This window comes from Dufourea novaeangliae, unplaced genomic scaffold (assembly GCF_001272555.1).
Source record: "Dufourea novaeangliae isolate 0120121106 unplaced genomic scaffold, ASM127255v1 scaffold169, whole genome shotgun sequence".
Lineage (NCBI taxonomy): Eukaryota > Metazoa > Arthropoda > Insecta > Hymenoptera > Halictidae > Dufourea > Dufourea novaeangliae.
In genome coordinates this window covers 659,097-678,237 of record NW_015374043.1, presented here as the reverse complement: position 1 = coordinate 678,237, position 19,141 = coordinate 659,097, and the positions used below count along the sequence as shown (strand labels likewise).

The following is a 19,141-nucleotide window of genomic DNA, read 5'->3' as shown; positions in this document are numbered from 1 at the left end:
GGAACAGCTGAATAAAAATGATTTATACCTGCCGCGATGAGCCGGCGAAGATAGCGGAAATTCAATTCAACCTGGGATCACCGACACACATGCTGACTCTGCATGGTGTCCGTGAAATTTCTTCGGTTTTTATTGGCGAACCGTTTGCTCCACTTTCTCGCAATTGGATCTAATAGTGGCCGTTTAGACATTCTTGAAAGATGTGGGAACGTTTCAGTTCCGCGATAGTTCAAGTGCTGGAGATATATGGTTTAAGTGGACAATGGCATCCTTTGGTCAGACATTTCTATTCAAGGAATTGTACTCGGTCATTGGTGGAATCCCAAACAGTTAACTGAGATTTCGGAAAGAGTGTGTTTAAAAATTAATGAAAGGCTTTCAGGATATTGTTGAAACTCTTTTATTTTATCAGAATACTGGTAGCAATTTATATGACCCTCGAGTAATTCTATTTGCGCGACCGAAGCAAACATCCTACAAGAGCGACACGATCAAGGCAAAGCGACCACTGCCTTGGAATCTTAAACTAGCGGGTAATTTGAATTCTTAATCGTTCTCCGCCGAGCCCACGTCTTCGCGTTTTCTCTTACCAAAAAAAGCCACGAGCACTCCGACTGCCTCCACCGATAACAGAAACCACCTTTGCTGTTCTTGTTATTCCGGCCGCACAAAAGGGACCAGGTTCCGCGAAATGGTTGGACCAGCGGAGCGAATTTTGCAACAAAAACCCCGCGTGAACATCCGCGAGATACGGTTTCGCATAAAGGGGGTTCTCATAGAGCGAGGAAACCATCGGCGAGGGAGGCCGCCCACTTGAGGCTAATGGCGTGTCCACGAGTGCCAGCGTTCTTTAAACCCACTCTTGCTCGGTGCACTTTCCTTCCAGACTGTTTTGCACCCTCTTTTTGTCTTGAATTCTATATTATCTTAATCGGATCGGACGCATAGAAAATTCGGAGAAATACTGAATCTTCTATGATATACTTCGAGACTTTAATAAAATAATTCGAATAGTTCGACCTATTCGAATAACAGAAATTTTCTGACGAAAATACAGATTAGGCGTTTGAAAAAGAAATAATTGTAAAGGCCAATATGAAAATAATGTCACGATAATCCGTGAAACAATATTCATTACAATCCAAAATTCGATCATTTCGAATATTCGAAAACTTTGAATAATCGGAATATTTCGAATACTTCCAAAATTCGTGGATTCGCATAATTTGAGAACTTTGATTGATTCGAATATCAAATTCGAATTCTACTGCTATTCGAATATTCGAATATTCGTAACAGCCCTAGGACTAAATAAAAAATTCTTTTTCTTATAATATTAAAAAATAAAAGAAACGTTCAAAGCAGTCGATTTAAACACAATTTTTCGATTTTATAAATGCTTTCTCAGTATCCATTCGCAAGCTAGAATTGAGATCGGAATAGCTTCTTCTTTCTGCAAGATCAATCTCCCTCAAAAGGTCTCACGTACTCGTCGTCATTTTCGATTCATCGGTGGCTCGTAAAGCCAGCATTCGACTTCGATCGATTATTCCAGCGGGCCACTTGGAGAAGAAGTCGCCACCGCGATGACAATCGTGAGACATTTTTCCCTGTTCGCGCTGCTGGATCCGCCGTTAGCATTACCATCACGAACTCCCAGGCGAAGATATATTTTAGCGGTCGCCAGGGGACGTTCCGGGAATCGCGTTCCTTAAGGCGAGGCGGGCGTTACGTGACGTGGATCTCTGGAGATCGAGAGAGAGAAGGCACGATTCCGTGTCGTCGTCGAGGTGGACTCTTTTTCCTACCTAGGCGTGAACTTCGACTTTCCTCGACCTCGACACTATGGATAACCTACCGCACGGATTACGTCAGCGACTAGCACGTGAATTATTCAAGCGTGACACGAACGACAGGGATTAGCGTTAAATTGCCGCGACGTGGTCGAACGAGGAAGGACGATATATAGATCGGCTACGGTTCTTAACCTTCCTCCGTTGCAATTAGTCGCGTTGGAGTTTCATCGGTCAACGATTTACAGGCGATTGTTCCCTGCTAACGAGACTCTTTGTTCCACGACGCTACCGGGGAAATTGCGCGAATCTACGTTGGGACAAACTTTCCGCACTTCTGACGTGTTCGATTAGGAGACACCTAGGGTTAATTCACATATTTCACCTGTTTAACTGGGCAATCTTTCGATTGGAAATGAGTAACAGGCACTTGATTGATACAATAGAAAAACCGAACAAATACCGATATTTATTTCGGTTTTCGGTAATATATCTGTTTCGGTATACCTTTACTGGCATAATATCGGTATCAAAATCATACCAGTTTTAGTCCCTGCCATGAACCGTATTGTCATTAGACTTAAATTCTTCTGTAGGTTGCTACTGAAAAAATTTATGAACATATAATTTATTATAAACATTCAATCCTTAAAGATAATTAAAATAGACCTGAATACGACTTACCTTTCACCGATATATCATAATTATTATGACAGCACCATATACAAAAGGTGTCTAGAGAAGCAAGTGAAAGAGTATGGATGTTATGAATGATTATACTAGTTTGTGTTGTTGAGTAAGACGCTTAATCTAATCGTGAAATCTTTCAGAAGGACGGGAAACACCATTATCACCGCCGCCACCATCGAGCTCCTCCGTTCAGACGTCACCTCGTGGATTGGATTACACCTGCGGTCCCATAGATGGATCCCTGTACGCTGTGGTTCACCAGGGTGCTGCCGGTGGTGCCCGTGGTTCGCCATTGACAGTTTCCATGGACAGTGGCATCAGCAGTGCTCCACCGCAGCGACCAAGCCCGCCCGAGCCAGAGCCCGACAACCAGGCTCATGGTGATCTTGATAAACTCCTTCATGATATGATGCTTACTGTCGAGGTAGGTGCTTCAATCCTTTCATATAAACTCATTACCCACGGAACAGAAGTCTCTCCACTATCAAAGCAGTAATAAAATAGTAGTAAATAATTTAATTATCAAGCATAGAATCCTACAATGAAACATACACACATTAACCGCAATCCAATCATGATGCAATTCTAACTTACAAGGGAAAGCACGGAAGTGTCTCCCTCCGATTTTAACGAAACTTCGTATGTCTGTTAAGCAGTCAAAATTAAGGGATACGTATTTTCTTTTATCGCCTGAGACGCGACTTTAAGGGATGGAACCACCCCTTGAAATTTCGATGTGAGATTTTTTTTTTAAACAACTTATATTTTGGACAATTTCTTAGCACCATATTATTCTACATAAAAAACCGCAAACCTCGTTCATTAGACGTTTAGATGTATCTCCTCTGGTTTTCGAGATAGTACTTTCGAGTCGAGATGGGTGGTTTCACCCCTTAAAGTCGCGTCTCAGCCGATAAAAAAAAATACGTGTCCCTTATTTTTGACTGCTTAATAGACATACAAAGTTTCATAAAAATCGAAGGGGGACCCTTCCATGCCTTCCCTTATTAGAAGAATCCTCGAATAGAAACATGCCATTCTTTCTTATCCTAAGAAATATTCATTAGTCCAAAGAGGATGCAAAACAGTATATTCTCTTTTTCTGCCCAGTCGATGCCGGATCCTCCGTCAGAGGACTACAGAGCAGACAGAAGCGATAAGATGTACATCCAGGAAACTCGTAGCTACAGCAGTCACACGAGCAATTCTCCATCTACGTATTCCACTCTGAAGGACTCGTACAGAGGCTGGAAAGAGTCCAGTCCACCGTACAACTCGAGCAGCAGCTACAGCACCCTGAAGAACGAGTACAGAGAACCGGCCAAGATCGAGCATCGTCGCGAAGAGTTCGATTACCGTGTGTCGCCTGATCGAAAAATGGAGTCTACGACTGAGTCGTACAGAAAGCACAACACGGAGTCCTTCTCACCGGCTGGGAATATCGATTTTATCGACGAGGACATCCCCTATCACGCCAGACAGACCAGCCAACCGTTCTCGTACGGGGCGACCACGGACATGATCAAACACCAAAAACTCTCGTCGCCGTCTTTGGTCAGGAAGGCTTCCGTTAGGGGCGCCGCGCCTGTGGTGGACTTTGAGGACATCCTGGGGGAGAACTCGAGGCGACCCATTAGTCCTTTGAGCCCGAACACGCCCGATCCGCCGCCGGAGTTCGCTAATGGGCCGGTGAAGACAAGCTCGGACTATGTCGACGGGTAAGTGATAGTTTCCGTTAGGTACCTATTTCTGAAATTTTCAAGGCAACAGGGATTAGATCCTCGATCGAGTTTCGTCCCGTAGATTGAATATTTAGGAAACTTGAGACTTTAACTATCGTACCCTATTACAATTAGGTGCCCCAATGAGTAGAGGATGAAATGGGAATATAGTTTAAATGTACTATAGTTTGGACACCCTCCAATCCAAAGTCCATACTTTCGATAACCTAAAAGATAAATCATTCGGACGACACATTAAGGTAAAGATTCATAGAAGCGTGGAAGGAGATACCTTAATTCGACAGAAATTTTCCTGGATAATATCTTCCATCCAACAAGCTTCCGGTCGTCAGATCGTTAATAGCCACATTAGCCAGCGATCCTCAGTTTCGAGAGGGGTTAAATCTCCGCGGAACGACCGGGGAGTATCATTCTCGTCGTTTACTGTCCGCGAAAAAGCGCCCAAACGTCGGCTGACTCACGTCTAGGACCGATTAATGGCGGTCCATTATTCCCAGCGAATCCGTGGCGCTTCCGTCCACTCTTATATATTTATACCTCTCAGACTGATTACGGAGACCCTTTTTCTGGCATGGTTCCACGGCAGCGCGATCGTCAACTTCGCCCAGTGTAACAAATCCCGTAATTAAATGCTCAGACTCCGGTCTAATAATACACTCGAGTGGCGCGCGTCGTCCGGCGGAACAGCGTTTCATCACGCTCGATATATGTCGCGAACGGCACGGCCGCTTATTGTGAAATGAGAGATTAGGCGAGTTTTCACGGTGGTGCGCCGCCAACCGTGGAAATCGTGTGTATGGTGAGAGCGGGTCGTTTCGGCTGGCAGAGCCTCCAGACGATCGGTTGGCCACGATCGTGTCGCAACGGTCCACCGAATCGGGCGCCGCAAAAGATCCCCCTGAAGGCTCGACGCGGATCACCGTGGAAAAGATCGAGAGGTGGCAAGCCAGGCGAGGGACAATTAATAAATTGTCTACCCATACGGGGGACGCGATTACGGCACTCGCCGCGCGTTTCTGCCGCGAATGGCCAATGCGGTCGTCCGTCGTGAGTCATTGTCGTTCGACCGGGGCAAGTGGAAAAGAGAAAAGTCGTCTTATGAAATACGAGGCTCGCGGTTTGCGGATGGATACTGTTACCAGTCGAGATGTCGACGCGAGTGCCTGTCATCCCGATGCGCTGCGGCGATGAGGAACGAAAATTATTGGGGTTAGATACTTTTGGAGGTCTAGGGGTTTGGAGAAGCAGAGATCTAGGGGATAGAAAACTCGAGATTCTTGGTGATTTAGGGATCTTGGAGTTTGGGGAAGTAGAGATCTAGGGGACAGAAGACTCGAGATTCTTGGTGATTTGGGGATCTTGGAGTTTGGAGATCTTGGTGTTTGGGGGAGTAGATATCTGGGGGACAGAAGACTCGAGATTCTTGGTGATGTGGGGATCATAGAGTTTGGGGATTTGAGGATGTAGAGACCTGGGAAGATTCTTGGAGATTCTGGATGCTTATGGTATGGAGGTTTGGGGATGCAGAGACCTATGGGCGGGTAGACCAGGTTAGGGATCAAGGGCTGTAGGTCAAGGAAGCTCGCGCAGATTCTAACATTTAAAAGGTATGATTCTGGATTCCAAAGACTTCCTGAGCCTAAAATACTGAGGCTATCCCAAGTCTTAGGGTATCCTTAGTGACTCTAGAACCTGAGAAATCGAAGATTAGGATTGCCACTAAGAAGAATCCGAGATTTAACTTTCTCAAGCTTTACATCTGGTTTCTCGACTGTTAACATTCTGGATGCACCACATCCGTCAGACAAATCTCCCGAATCCAGTATACCGTTGGACAAACGTAGCGGGAAGATAGCGTTCACCGTTCAGGGAGCACATTTTCCACCCGTCGACGGTGAATTTTCACCGAGCACTGGGCCGAAGAAGGAGACCTTTTTTCCAGAATAATACAACAGCTAAAGCCCGCAGAAAGTGGTCCGGAAAGGACGACGGAAATACGATCTCCCGCGGTGGAAAATTGTAGGAGGGTTTACGAGCCGCTTTTGTGCTCCCGTTTCTACTTCGAATGACTTCCGCAGTCGAGTGCCGTTCCTCGGGACTACTCGCGGGGATGCCGCGCGAGGAACGGAAAAATTGCCAGTGGAAAGGGATACACTGAGAACGACGGAGAATTATAAAGAAGACGAAGAATGAACCCAGCGCGCGGGAAAGGGACGGGGGCGGACTTCGGCCGTTTTAGCGCGTCTCGTCTGTTCTATATTTATAATTATGTCAGAGGGCGAGCCCAGCCCAGAAATAGGTGACTACTCTCTCTGTCTGTCTTGGAAACACTTTTTCCTTCGTTCTTTATTGTGGAAATTCCTCGAATTCCTACGAGGAGGACCTCCTTTCGGAGATGTTCCTGTGAATCATACGGACCTATAGACCCAAGAAGACTCTAACAAAGCTCTTCCAATTTCAAAGTTCCATCTTAGGTCCATAAAAATACAGAGAATCTGTGTCAGGTGGCTGGACCAATCATTGGTAGACTCTGGAAACGTTTGATTCTTTCAGTTTGACGATTTATTCGATCAGTTCGGATAGTTTTACTGCCATCGCCTTCTGCAGTCTGGATAGTTTCTCGAAATTCCGAAAAGGCGGTGCCTTGCGGTTTCCCTGAAATTACGGTAAACGTTCGGCATTTTCAACGATTGTTTTCCGTGGAAACGGCTCCCGTAGAAGGGCCATAACGGCGGTCGGAGAACCTGAAAACCAAGTCCTCGAGACAAGGAACGGGAACGGTGAAGCCCCGAAAGGAGAACTTCTTTGCCGGTGAGAAAGCAGACCTGCCAAACGTCTGTCGAGCTCCTCGACCATAAACGTCGCCTGTTTCTCCACCGTGGCGGCCGCAGTTTTTCATAAATATCCGGGACGAAACCCGTGGTTTCGCGAGCCGGCCACAGGGTCGACGTTTATTTTCACGGCTTTCGAAAGGGGCCTGGTCAACCGATACACAAAACTGCTCGTACTTTACGACGACGCCGGTTATCCTGGGGTTCGACGTACTTCTCTTCGTGGTGAATGGTTAACAGACTCGTTGAACGCGCACCTCTCTTTGGATAAGAATTCTTACGTCTTCAACTTTTAACAAAATCACAATTTGTATTTATACAATTATTACTCAATTGTTTAACGTCAATTATACAGAGTGATGCAAAAAATAGGGTTCATAATTTCTACGGTAGATAGTACTCGCCAAATGATCAAAAAAAGTCCTACTACACATGATTAATATACTCAAAGTTATAAAAAATTGATCGTACTGAAGAAAATGGTAAGAAATTAAGAAAAATAATAAAGAACCTTTAGTGACCAGAAAAAGAAGACATGATAACCGAAACAAGAAATTGTAACTCTGAAAACATAAATTTGTCGACCCATGTTTATTCAGACCTTTTTTCATCATTTGGCAAATACTATCAACCCCAGAAGTAATGAATCCCCTTTTGTATCACCCTTATATATATATTCCTCGAAAATATTCTGTCCCATGAATATCATCCTTTGCTTCTTTAATCAGTTCCACTTTATCACACGTCCTTTTCCTCGACAGTCATACGTTTAATAATCAATAAGCTCGTTTCCCCAGAACGAACGGATTAATTTCCCTCGGCCAGCTAACGCAATAACCGGCCCACACGCGAGAAACTGCGTTGCATAGAGTAAACGCATCATCCGCAACGCCATTACGTTTTACGATCCTCCCGGGGCTCGCCAGGGTGTGGCTCCATATTCTGGTAGGCCAAAGTATAAATTTCGATCCTGGTGAATAAAAAAAAAAACAGAAACGAACGAGAATAGCGGTCCATTTATTGCAGTGCCGTGGAATGAGGGATCGTAGGGAGGGGGGGGGGAACCGATGGCCCGAAGCGACCTCGTCGATCAGGATGCAATTATCCGGGATCTATCGCGGTAGGAGGTCCTGATTCTGGGCCCTCTTCCGACTGGTAACCGTGACGGGCCGGTTTGTTGCTGTTCTAACGAGGCTTTGTTACACGACTCGCGCGCGTCTCGTGTTCTTCTGCCCCCTCCCCCCAATGCCACCCCACGTGAAAGTGGCTTCTCGTATTTTCATCTGGTTGGTAACTCGAGTCGGTGTTAGAACGCGAAAGCGAGAACTCCGTGTGTACGGAATGAAAACAGCTGCTCCACGCGGGGACAGGCGATGCTTATCGGTGGACGGATGATAGGGGAATCCTTTGTCGATTACGTCCTACCTTCTTGCTGCACGGTGGATCTTTGTACCAGTTCGAGGAGAGGCCCTGCAACGTGGAACTTGCACGATGCATAGTCCAAGTTTCTCTTGAGACTTATATGTATACAGGATTATACAAAATGAAGGGTTCTTTTAGAGTAATTGGCCATTGGTAGCTATGAACGCTCTTTTTGTATCACCCTGTAGAATGGTTATCGAGTAAGATCGGAAATCTTGCAGAGACATTCTTAAAGGTAATAGAAAGAATCTATTTACAGAAGCAGTGGTAAATTGTTTAAGCCTCCTTTTACAATTCCGAGACTTTATACTGGAAACGAATATAGTGACTCGAACGATTATTCTAATTGTAATAAATTTGAAGTCTCAAGTGAACTTCTTAGCATACGCTCGATATTATATAGTTTGTGCCTATCATGGGTGGCATAAGTTATGGGGATCGTGAAAGTTCCGACGCACGCAAAGTTTCACGTTGCCTCCCTCGCTGCTGTTGGCAGATTATCCTGGCTGAGGCAGCAGCAGTTGAAGCTCGCTGCGAGAAGGGATGAAAGAAACCCAGGCAAACTATGGCGACAGGAGACCGGAAACCGTGTGATCGGCGAGCTGAGAAGCTTGCAAAGAGGAAGGCTGAGGCACGATGGATACGCGAGCGATTCGGCGGTTCTGGATGACGACGACGAGACGTGGACACCGCATTCTATTTCCGGACAGGTGAGAAATTTTTCCAAAAAATTGATTTTAATTAATGTTACAAGTGACGTCAACTTCGATACATTATTGCACTAATCGTAGTTGTTTGATTATTTAAATCTACTCTCATACAATTGTGGAATTTGCAAGGTCACACTTGATCTTGATTATACTGTTTGAAGACATTTTATATAAGGAAAAGTAGCAGTCTAGTATATTATAAGAGTCTGTGGATGTAACAAAGAAATTACGAATTTATATATGTACATAGACTCAGTCGAGGCCACTTCCGTACACCTCGGCGCCAGCCAGTCCTCTGCTTCCGCAACGATCTAGCAGCCGGAAGTACAACGGTACCGCCGGAACAACCGGTACACTAGGAAGACCACGAGCGGAAAGCGTGAACGAACGTCCCTTCATGTCGGTGAAACGTGCCTACGAATACCGCAAATACGGCGACAGCCAGGTAAGTGGTCTCAAACCACCGAAAAGAAAAACCCAGAAAACTTTAGTCTTTGGTTGTTAGTCTCGCTGGAATCGATCGTTTCGAGAAACGGAAAATGTTTTATCGTTCTTTAAAGTAACAAAGGCACAGATCGTTACAACGAACATTTATTAAGTCGTTACGAACAGCTGGAAATGCAACGAGTGATTACCAGCGAAGGGAGGGATCGGTGTAACCCCGAAGCATCGGACTACTTAAAATGATCGTTGGTAATACGGATAATAAATTCGAAACGGCGGCACAACCGATCGATTCCGGCATGCGCCGATGAGAAAGCGGCAGCGCACGAACGCTACAATTTAGTCCCCCTCATAGACAGCGACTGTAAAAGCGACTCCTTTGCCCGCCGTATTTTATGGTTATGCCCCCACAGTTAGATCCTAAACAGCAAGAAACAGTCCCCCTTAGACTGTAGACCGCAGGAACGATCGCGTAGTTATAGGAGTGCAGCTTAAACCCTTTCTACTTGCCATCCTTTTCGACCAGCTGCTGTCCCCGGTGTCTCTCGATAGGTATTTACTCGAGGGGGAAACATATTTCTGAATAATTTATACCGTTCGCGTAACCAGCCTTCATTCTTGACAAACTTTCGTCTCATTTCTTCATGAAACTTCCCTCTTCCCAGTAATTACCTAGTATGAGAATTTTTTGCGATTTCCACTTGAAGGTATTCCAACTAAAATCCACGAGTTTAAATCTTGTACATACACCATAAAAACGAGATTAATACGATTAATAAAAAATCAGGCCCACGCAAAACACGCTGGCAGCACTTAGAAGGTTTACCAAGCCGTAGCTCCCTTTAGCATGAACAGCGCTTCGCTTGCTTTTCAGAGCCCTCCGACATCCCCCCGCTCAAGCTTAGCCGCCGCCCAACCCTTAGGATTATCAATGCAGCAACAGGCAACGTTTATTAACACGGAGAAACCGCAACCACCGCGGCCGGAGTCGCGGAGCGACAGTTTTGCCCGGGCGGACGCTTTCTTGCGCGAGCATCGGCAGCAACAGCAGCAACTGGCCGTGAACAACAATATGGGGAATCACGTGGAGCAGCAGAAGCAAACGATCCTGCAAGAATACGCCTCGATTCCAGGTCGAAATACACGACCGGAGTCGCGAAACCGATTATATCAGAGCTGCACCAGAGTGGCCAACAACGACAGGATCGCAGACCACATGGACGCCGGATTGCTGACTGTAGTTGACCAGCAATCTACAGCTCAGACGACCATTAACCCTCTCGTGAGCCTGATTCAGTCACTGGCCGACATTTCGCCCGTTCGATCTCCATCCGTGACTAACAAGACCGAGAACGATCATCCCGCGAACGTCAGCCAACCGACCACGACCACCTCGAGCAGCAACGTTGCTAACAGCACTAATTGCTCCCCTAACCAGTCGCCCAAAGCATGGCAGAATTGCACCCAGGTTTGTCCCGGCTATGAAGCCCCATCCCATGGAATCCTTACTTGTCGTTACACTTGCGATAGTGTGTTTTTTAGTGGCATTCAGCTTCTCTGCACAGGGAATGTGGGTAGGTTAGAGGATCCAATAACTGCTGTTGCATTTTTATCGCGTTATTGAAGTGCTAGGTTTAATTTTGTTCACAGGTGAAATTGTAAGATGTTAAAAAAAGGGTGGGATTAGCTCGGTTAGAGCTGAGATCTTTAACCCTTAACCCCTTGCCCTATGATTTTCTTGATGTCTGAGTTTTGACAATTAATTTATTGTCAATAGTTCTCCAGAAACAAAAGGAATTCTTGTATTTATCGCAATTTTACATTTACTCTATAAGTTGAACGTTAATATCAGCAAACTAGTATTTCACTTTAACTCAAAGAAAACGAATAATATTTATGTTTGTTGAATCCATTTTGATATCGTTAACATTACATGTTAAAATCGATCGTCTTTATTATTAATACAAACAGAGGTTCATGATTATTGATATTTTAAAAAAGTGGGTGAACCTACTGACGATTCCCTGTGCACATTTCTTTCAAGTATCAGGTTTGTACATTTCAATAGACATTCCAAGGTTGCTTGTCACTGCTTTGCCTGACCACACAAATTAGAAGCGTGCAGTGTTTTACTTTTTCAAGAAATTTTAGCGAGATAGGCGCGTGACGATAAAAGATCGATGTATATTCACAGTCGCACAATGACACGGTGTCATCGTGGACCGAGAGGAGCGTCAGTCCCGGAAGCGCCGTGGTCGGTGGCGCCTCGAGGCCCCAGACACCGGCGTTTCCGGTGCATCCACGGACCCCGTACGTCAACAACTCGTCGCCAACGGTGACGTTCGCCTCCGATCGCGCTTACATCACCTCGAACTCTGGCTACAACGCGAACAACAATAACAACAACAACAACGTGAACAACATTGAGACAGGCGGGAACAACAACAACAACGTCGGGAACTACGCCAGCGAACGAACGATCTACATCGAGGAACGAAGAGACGTCTCGAAGGAATCGGGGCTTCCACCCAAGAGTCCGACAACACAGAGGTAAGCAACGCTTTGTTGTTCTTGAGTAATTGTTAATGTGTTTTATCCCCCCCCCTGCCCACCCCGGTTTAAGCCGTCAATAACGTTTGAGTTCCCTGACACTTACCTTCACGGTGTGATTTACACCTTGATTTAGACACGAAGACAAAAAATATCTATTCTGAATAGATCATGAAAATTTCAAAGAAAAACTACACTATAAATTAATTGATTGACAGTAAGGCGAAGATTATAGTGATTTTATGAGTATTATAAATTAATTGTACTTTCTGACCTCACGACTCGTGAACATGTCATCGGGTATCGCGTTTTACCTGTCGTCGAATTCTATAAGAATATTTAATATTTCGTCGAGCACTGCCGAATAGGCGACGATTATGACGCAGATTGATATTCGTGATTCTAGACGCTTGAGTTTCCCGGCAAGCGGGCCACTTAAACAAACGCATAACAAACGATGGCCGCTCACTAACCAATCGGCGTCGTTCGACTATAGGTAATATATGTGTATCATCGTGAGCAAGCTGAAATTCACGAATTTTTCGTTTTCCGAACGACGGGCATGACCGATCGAACGCGGATCACAGAAACGCTGTCGATCACGCGGATGCCTCGTGAATGTTTAATGTCGTCGCCACTAACCGTGTGTCTGTGTGTATTGGTACACTTTGAATTGCAACTGCATCGTACCAGGAAACCAATTACGCCGCATACACGCGAAATTGGTATTTCGTTGTTCCCAGAATACAAATTCAATGATGAATATTTCGAAAGAATATGGAAACCTCCGTGGAAAATGATCGATGCAGTTGCACCAGTTTGCAGCAATGTTAAGATATTAAAACGAGGACACTCGAGACCCACATGCATTCGTCGTGTGTGTGTGTGTGTGTGTGTGTGTATTGCACCTGTCGAACTAACCAAAAAGCTCGAGCTTTTTTTTGCATCGTGTAATACCATCTCGAAAAGCATTACTCGTCCGCATCATCAATCCGAAGAGAACAGAAAGCTCTGAACGAAATGTCCAAAAAGAAAGATAAGGTTTCAATATAATTAACAAAATTTCAAATACATATATATTCTCGTCGATGATTTGTGTACATATATGTATGAAATGTCACACCGTAATTAGGCGAAAAAATGTTTATTCGCTCGATCTCATTTATTCTCTCTCTTTCTTTCTGTATTTTCCCTGTCAATATTTCTCTCTACGTTTCCTCGATCTTTCTCTCGTCTCTTGTATATATCACGTTTCCGATGTTTCTTTCTCACGGCGAGTGTACAGCCCACTTTGCACGAACTTCACCTGACAAACACACACCACACACGAACACAGAACGCCGCTGACTGCACGGAAAAACGATCTCCCGCCACGATACGTACCTTATAACGATATGTGCGATCGTTTCCTTGTAGCAAGGACCGATCTGTATCTCCGATAAACGAGTCGACGATGTCGCAGTCGCAAACCATCACACGCAGCCCCGGTACACCGACTCACATCGAATTCGCCCAAAGTCCCAAGGTACGCATATGCATGAAATATTTAACGAAATTAACCGGTGAACTGGTCTCTCGAGGATCGAAAAAAAAAAGGAAAAAAAAAAACGGACGGTAGTTACGGGATATGAGATTCAATTATTTGTAATTTGGAGCGCGTAGTGATTATGCAAATTCGAGACGGTTTTAAAATAAAAATTTATCGGTTCTGTCGAACTTTTAGAGCGCCGCGTCGTACACATCCATAAACAGCGGCGGTCAGTCGTCTCCTCAGGTTCAGTATTACGGCTCGAGACGGTCGAGCGTTCACTCGAACACCGAGCCTCAGGAAGTGGCCGATGCCAATGTTAAATTTGTCCGCGACACCAGCAGGATCTGGTACAAGCCAAACATATCTCGGGAGCAAGGTGAGTGTCTCGACTAACTGTTTCGTACAAAACGTTCTTTAACACGTTCGATACCACTGTATTGTTTGAAAAGAAAAATATTCGTCACAGACCACTCTAGGTTTCCGTCATTCGATTCAGTGGAGTGCTCTTACCATCTTGATTAAATAGATGTGGTGATCGAAATACTGTCTAGGGTCTAAATATGGGCTAGTGGAAAGTATAGGGTCATTTTACATTGTTCATTAAAATATTGTAGCAACAACTATGCTCGATTATAATTCCTGGCAGAGAAGAATAATTTTTCTAACAGCCTAGAGTCTAAATATGGGCTAATTGAAAGTATAGGGTCATTTTACATTGTTCATTAAAATATTGTAGCAACAACTATGCTCCATTATAATTCCTGGCACAGAAGAATAATTTTTCTAGCAACAAACGAAATGTTTTTCAGCAATCTCGATGCTGAAGGATGCAGCGCCAGGTACGTTCGTCGTTCGAGACAGCAACTCCTTTCCAGGAGCGTTCGGACTCGCCTTGAAGGTAGCAACCCCGCCACCAGGTGCGCCGAGCAGCCCAAGAGATCCATCCAGTGAGCTGGTCAGGCATTTCTTGATCGAGCCAACATCTAGAGGCGTCAGGCTAAAGGGATGCGCGAATGAGCCTGTTTTCAGTTCTCTGTCGGCATTGGTTTACCAGCACAGCTTAATGGCGATGGCTCTGCCTTGCCAGCTGTTGCTACCCGAGCCAGAAGCTGCTGCCAGGGCTCTCGACTCACCTGGTGCTAATAGCGCGCAGCAGTGGCTTGTACAGGGTGCAGGTAAGTGAATTCTGAATTTATGTTGTGACGCCAGATAAGACGTGGCCTGTGATAAAATTTCATAACAAAACATCGATAAATCTATCTAAATATCTAATAAACGATTTCGGGTTCGGTAAACTGATTATAGGATACTTTTCCACTTTGAGAAGTACCAGTCAAAATGACTGGTATTGGTATAAGTAGCCATGACACAAAATTATTTTGATTCTGAATAAATAAAGCAGAAAGAAAATTCATTATATTACACCTTTAGTTTTCTTTGAGTCGAAGTGAAATTCTGTTTCATTCGTATTAATATTTAAGATTTAGAGTAAGTAATACACTTGCCCTAAGAATAAAATTCCTAAAAAAAAATGCTTGACAGTACAGTCGTCAAATAAATCGTAAGGCAAGGGGTTAATCCAATTATTGGTAAATATCGGTTATTGACCGAGTTTCCATGATATTGATTTCAGCCTGCAACGTTCTCTACCTGTTCACCATTGACACGGAATCCCTGACCGGGCCCCAGGCCATCAAGAAAGCGGTCACGACCATGTTCGATCAGAAACCATTGCCCACCGCGACCATCGTTCACTTCAAGGTCTCCTCGCAGGGGATCACGCTGACGGATAACGCGAGGAAGCTTTTCTTCCGCAGGCATTATCCGACCAATAATATTAGCTACTGCGGCCTAGACACCGAGGAACGCACCTGGGACTCGTCCAACGAGGACACGGGACGACCAGTTAGCGCTCAGTAAGTCTTGCGATTTCGGGAAAAATTAATCACCGATCGATAATTATTAGACTGTCTAACTAATGTATCTAGTTGCAATTCGAACGAAACATTGCTACGGCTTTTAGCACGAAGAAACAAATTATTCTACTGTAAAAATGAACCGAGTGTTGCAAAAGTAACCGTATAATTTCAGTCGATGCTTCGGTTTCGTGGCAAGAAAACCAGCCCACAAGACGGATAATCAGTGTCACGTTTTCGCCGAATTGGAGCCAGAGCAACCGGCCACGGCGATCGTGAATTTCGTCAACAAAGTCATGATGGGCAGCTCCCTATCCAAGGCCAACATCGTCTAAATCATCCCTCCGTGTTCCCCTGGTCTCTGAGCTTCCCGAAAAAAAAACGTGTTCAATTGTATCAGCTCAGACGACAGCCGAAAGGATCGCGGAATCGTTTCGACCGCGGGTGTAAAACAACTCGAGGCGTCATAACGTTAAATCAGTCCTCGTTGCATTTCAATGAAACGTAGAATCGTGTCAGTAGAGGGATTGAACGTGTTCTAAACAATACAGTAGCAATTATCGGTAGGGATCGAGTCCTCTAGCAATGAGGACGCTCGAGACGAGATATATACGAAAGAAATTCGATTCCATCCTTGCGTTACACACGCTTGAGACAGAGAATGTTGTTAAGGAAGATCGTTACTGTTGGTAATTACCTTAGGGAATAGTAGAGTAATATAAAATATATTTGGGACGAAATGTGACGGTGCGGTGTTCGACGTGTTCAATTGATCGTTCCAAGTGAATTCTAAATAGAAAGTTCACTTTTCAGGTACTCTCGTAAAATCACGAATGTCATCCTATTGCACGCGATATTTCGAATGATCGGTCACAATACCAGACATTGTAACGAAAAAAGATTCCTAATGCTTATATTCTAAAATAGTCTAGACTACTGAAAATTTATATTATTTAAACATTGTAACTTTCTACGAATTTTTCTATTAACATATTTATCAATGTATACATCGGACAGTTATTCCGTTCTCAGTAATAATATATTTATTGAATTTACAAAATCTTTTATCGTAATTCAGAATGAATTGCTAGACAGAGATAACTGCCACCAAACTAATTTCAGGTCGAATAATAAGGTATGTTAAAGAATACCGGAACGTCACACTTCGCTTCCGAACACGAAACTATTACACGAACGATATGCACGCGAACGTACCGATAGCTGGTAGCCATAGTTGAGTACCGACCGTGCTCGTAAACAGCATTCGAAAGCGAGTACGTACGAATCGAACGAAGATGAATGCTAAGTGAAAAAGAAAAAACAAAAACGAAATGTATCATCTCTAGCGTACTCGCGTAATACGCATGCCCGCAGCTATGGGAAACGATAGTTGAAAGAATCCATGTTACGTTAACAAAATAATACCCACGTTATACTTCGGGACTCTCGAGTAATGTTTATCGATGATGTGTTACGTCGTCGCGTGGAGCCGACCTCGGAAGTGATATCGGTGCGGATATGGTGTCGTGACGTTTATAAATAAACTTGTAAATAAAAGCGAGCAGGAAATTAAACGCCTTGGTTAACGAGAACGTGGTGTGCGTGCCTGTGCCTGTAACCAGCCACGTTCTCTGGATCGAACGGAATTGACGGTGAAATTATAAAGCTACGTGGAGGACGAGGAGAATCGAAATCGACTCGGACGGCGTCAACGAGACGGAACAATATATGTAAACGATACTCGAAGAGGAGTAGCGTATCGAAACGAAACATCACATAATACACACGTACATACACTCATTCAGACATAGAATACATACATATACGTCATTTCGTTTGATGAGGCCCCCACTTTCCCCCCCTCACCCGTAGGTTCTTGCCATTTTACTCGTCCTCGCGAGCGACGTCCTTCGTTCTCCAAAATGGCCGACCGACGAAGGAAGCGTCCCTGCGCCGGGGACGACAACGATCAGTCAATTATTACGAAACAATTGTTAACATGTAATTACGACAATACCGCGCCACGAGAGGATCCACGATGAATGGGATCATCGTGTCCTCGACGTCGCAGCTGTTTTTTCGTCTTCTTTCTCTTCGTATTTCTTGTTTATCTTGGATGTCGAGGGGAGGATCGATCGGTGCCTTCCACGTTTCCTCTCCTTCCCCATTGTTCTCGATTATTCGATCGAAGTGGAACAAGAGGAGATTGGAACTTTCGTCAGACAACACTGTGCTAGTCAAAATTCGATGTGTATAACTCGGACAAAAGAAGAAATTCGATGAGTTAGAAGGACGGGTGGCGAGCCGATCTTTCTTCCCTGTCTCCCTCTCACTCTCTCTCTCTCTCTCTGTTCTTTTCGAAACGATCACGGATCGTTGTCTCGTCTTTATACGTATCATTTTCGTACACGTGGAGAAAAACCTGACTAACAGAGTAATTATTAATTTAACATCAGTCATTATAATAATTATCGATTATTACTTATTTACGCTCTATTATTACGTACGTTCACGCAATAATTGTATCGTTGCATGCCGGAACGGTGTGTCTCTTATAGTTGTAAACAATAATAAAACCATATTCGAAGCGTAATCGGGGGGAACGGTTTCATTTTATCCTCGACGCGTCGATTCCATTACGACGAAGAATTTGTTATGTTTACGAAGTGATCGAATTAGCCAGTAGAGAGATAGTAGTTTATCAAATAGAAGAAAAATTATAGGAGAAAAAGAAAGCCCTCTGCAATATGAAAATAATTGAAATAAACATATATTACTGCAAAACCTCGAAAATTTATTGATCCTAGGTTTTATCGGTAAATCCTAGCATTTCCCATAGCAAGATGAGAAAAGTCCGAAAAATGCTTGTAAACGCTTCCATTTCGGGCTTTTACCAATTTAGGATTTACCAATTTTTGGGCTTTTGCAGTAAAATATATAATAATAGGGACAATAAACCGGGAAAGATCATATCAATTATTTCCTCACAATATTTGACACAATTGAAGTATATTAACGTTGAAAAAAAGTGCCCTACATGGTCCAATGTTCTAGATACTTCTGAGTAAAACAGAATTGGATCAAAACTTTTTTGAAATATTTGTACCCCGGAGAATCTTGCTTGTACAATGGAAAGTAGGACAGATAGATCGCGAGGATGTTTTCTTGCGTTCGTTCAGAAGCCGCGTGTCATGCAGCACGAAATACATTTTACCTATCGAAACGGAGAGTAACCAGAAAATTGTATGATTTTCGTTGGGCTCCTGTCGCGACCAATAGTTTTTCCATTCGTTCTGAATGAAGCGTCGGAATCGGACGGACGTGATGCACGGTAAGTAATAGCACAGACGAGAGAAAATATAGAATATATGATTCTTATATGTCTATAAGAATAGACCTAACATGCAATGTAATTTTCTGTAATATTTTTTCACTTAACTACAAGACAATTTATTCTAAATGCATCGTTAATGGACATTTTATTAATGTTACTTTTTACATGTTCTTGTTTT

The 19,141-nt window shown here is 44.0% G+C and overlaps 1 protein-coding gene across 1 annotated transcript in view; it reads left to right on the top strand.

The window, feature by feature from the left end:
• LOC107189578 (tensin-3) overlaps positions 1 to 15,964 on the top strand; it is a 170,601-nt gene extending 154,637 nt beyond the window's left edge. Inside the window, exons 11-22 of the mRNA XM_015578139.1 lie at positions 2,624 to 2,907; positions 3,594 to 4,201; positions 8,975 to 9,188; positions 9,439 to 9,633; positions 10,507 to 11,100; positions 11,827 to 12,182; positions 12,589 to 12,678; positions 13,599 to 13,707; positions 13,906 to 14,089; positions 14,523 to 14,888; positions 15,347 to 15,629; positions 15,805 to 15,964. Coding sequence (XP_015433625.1) covers positions 2,624 to 2,907; positions 3,594 to 4,201; positions 8,975 to 9,188; positions 9,439 to 9,633; positions 10,507 to 11,100; positions 11,827 to 12,182; positions 12,589 to 12,678; positions 13,599 to 13,707; positions 13,906 to 14,089; positions 14,523 to 14,888; positions 15,347 to 15,629; positions 15,805 to 15,964 — 3,443 coding nt within the window. The remainder of the gene's footprint in view (positions 1 to 2,623; positions 2,908 to 3,593; positions 4,202 to 8,974; positions 9,189 to 9,438; positions 9,634 to 10,506; positions 11,101 to 11,826; positions 12,183 to 12,588; positions 12,679 to 13,598; positions 13,708 to 13,905; positions 14,090 to 14,522; positions 14,889 to 15,346; positions 15,630 to 15,804) is intronic.
• The last annotated feature ends 3,177 nt before the right edge of the window (positions 15,965 to 19,141 follow it).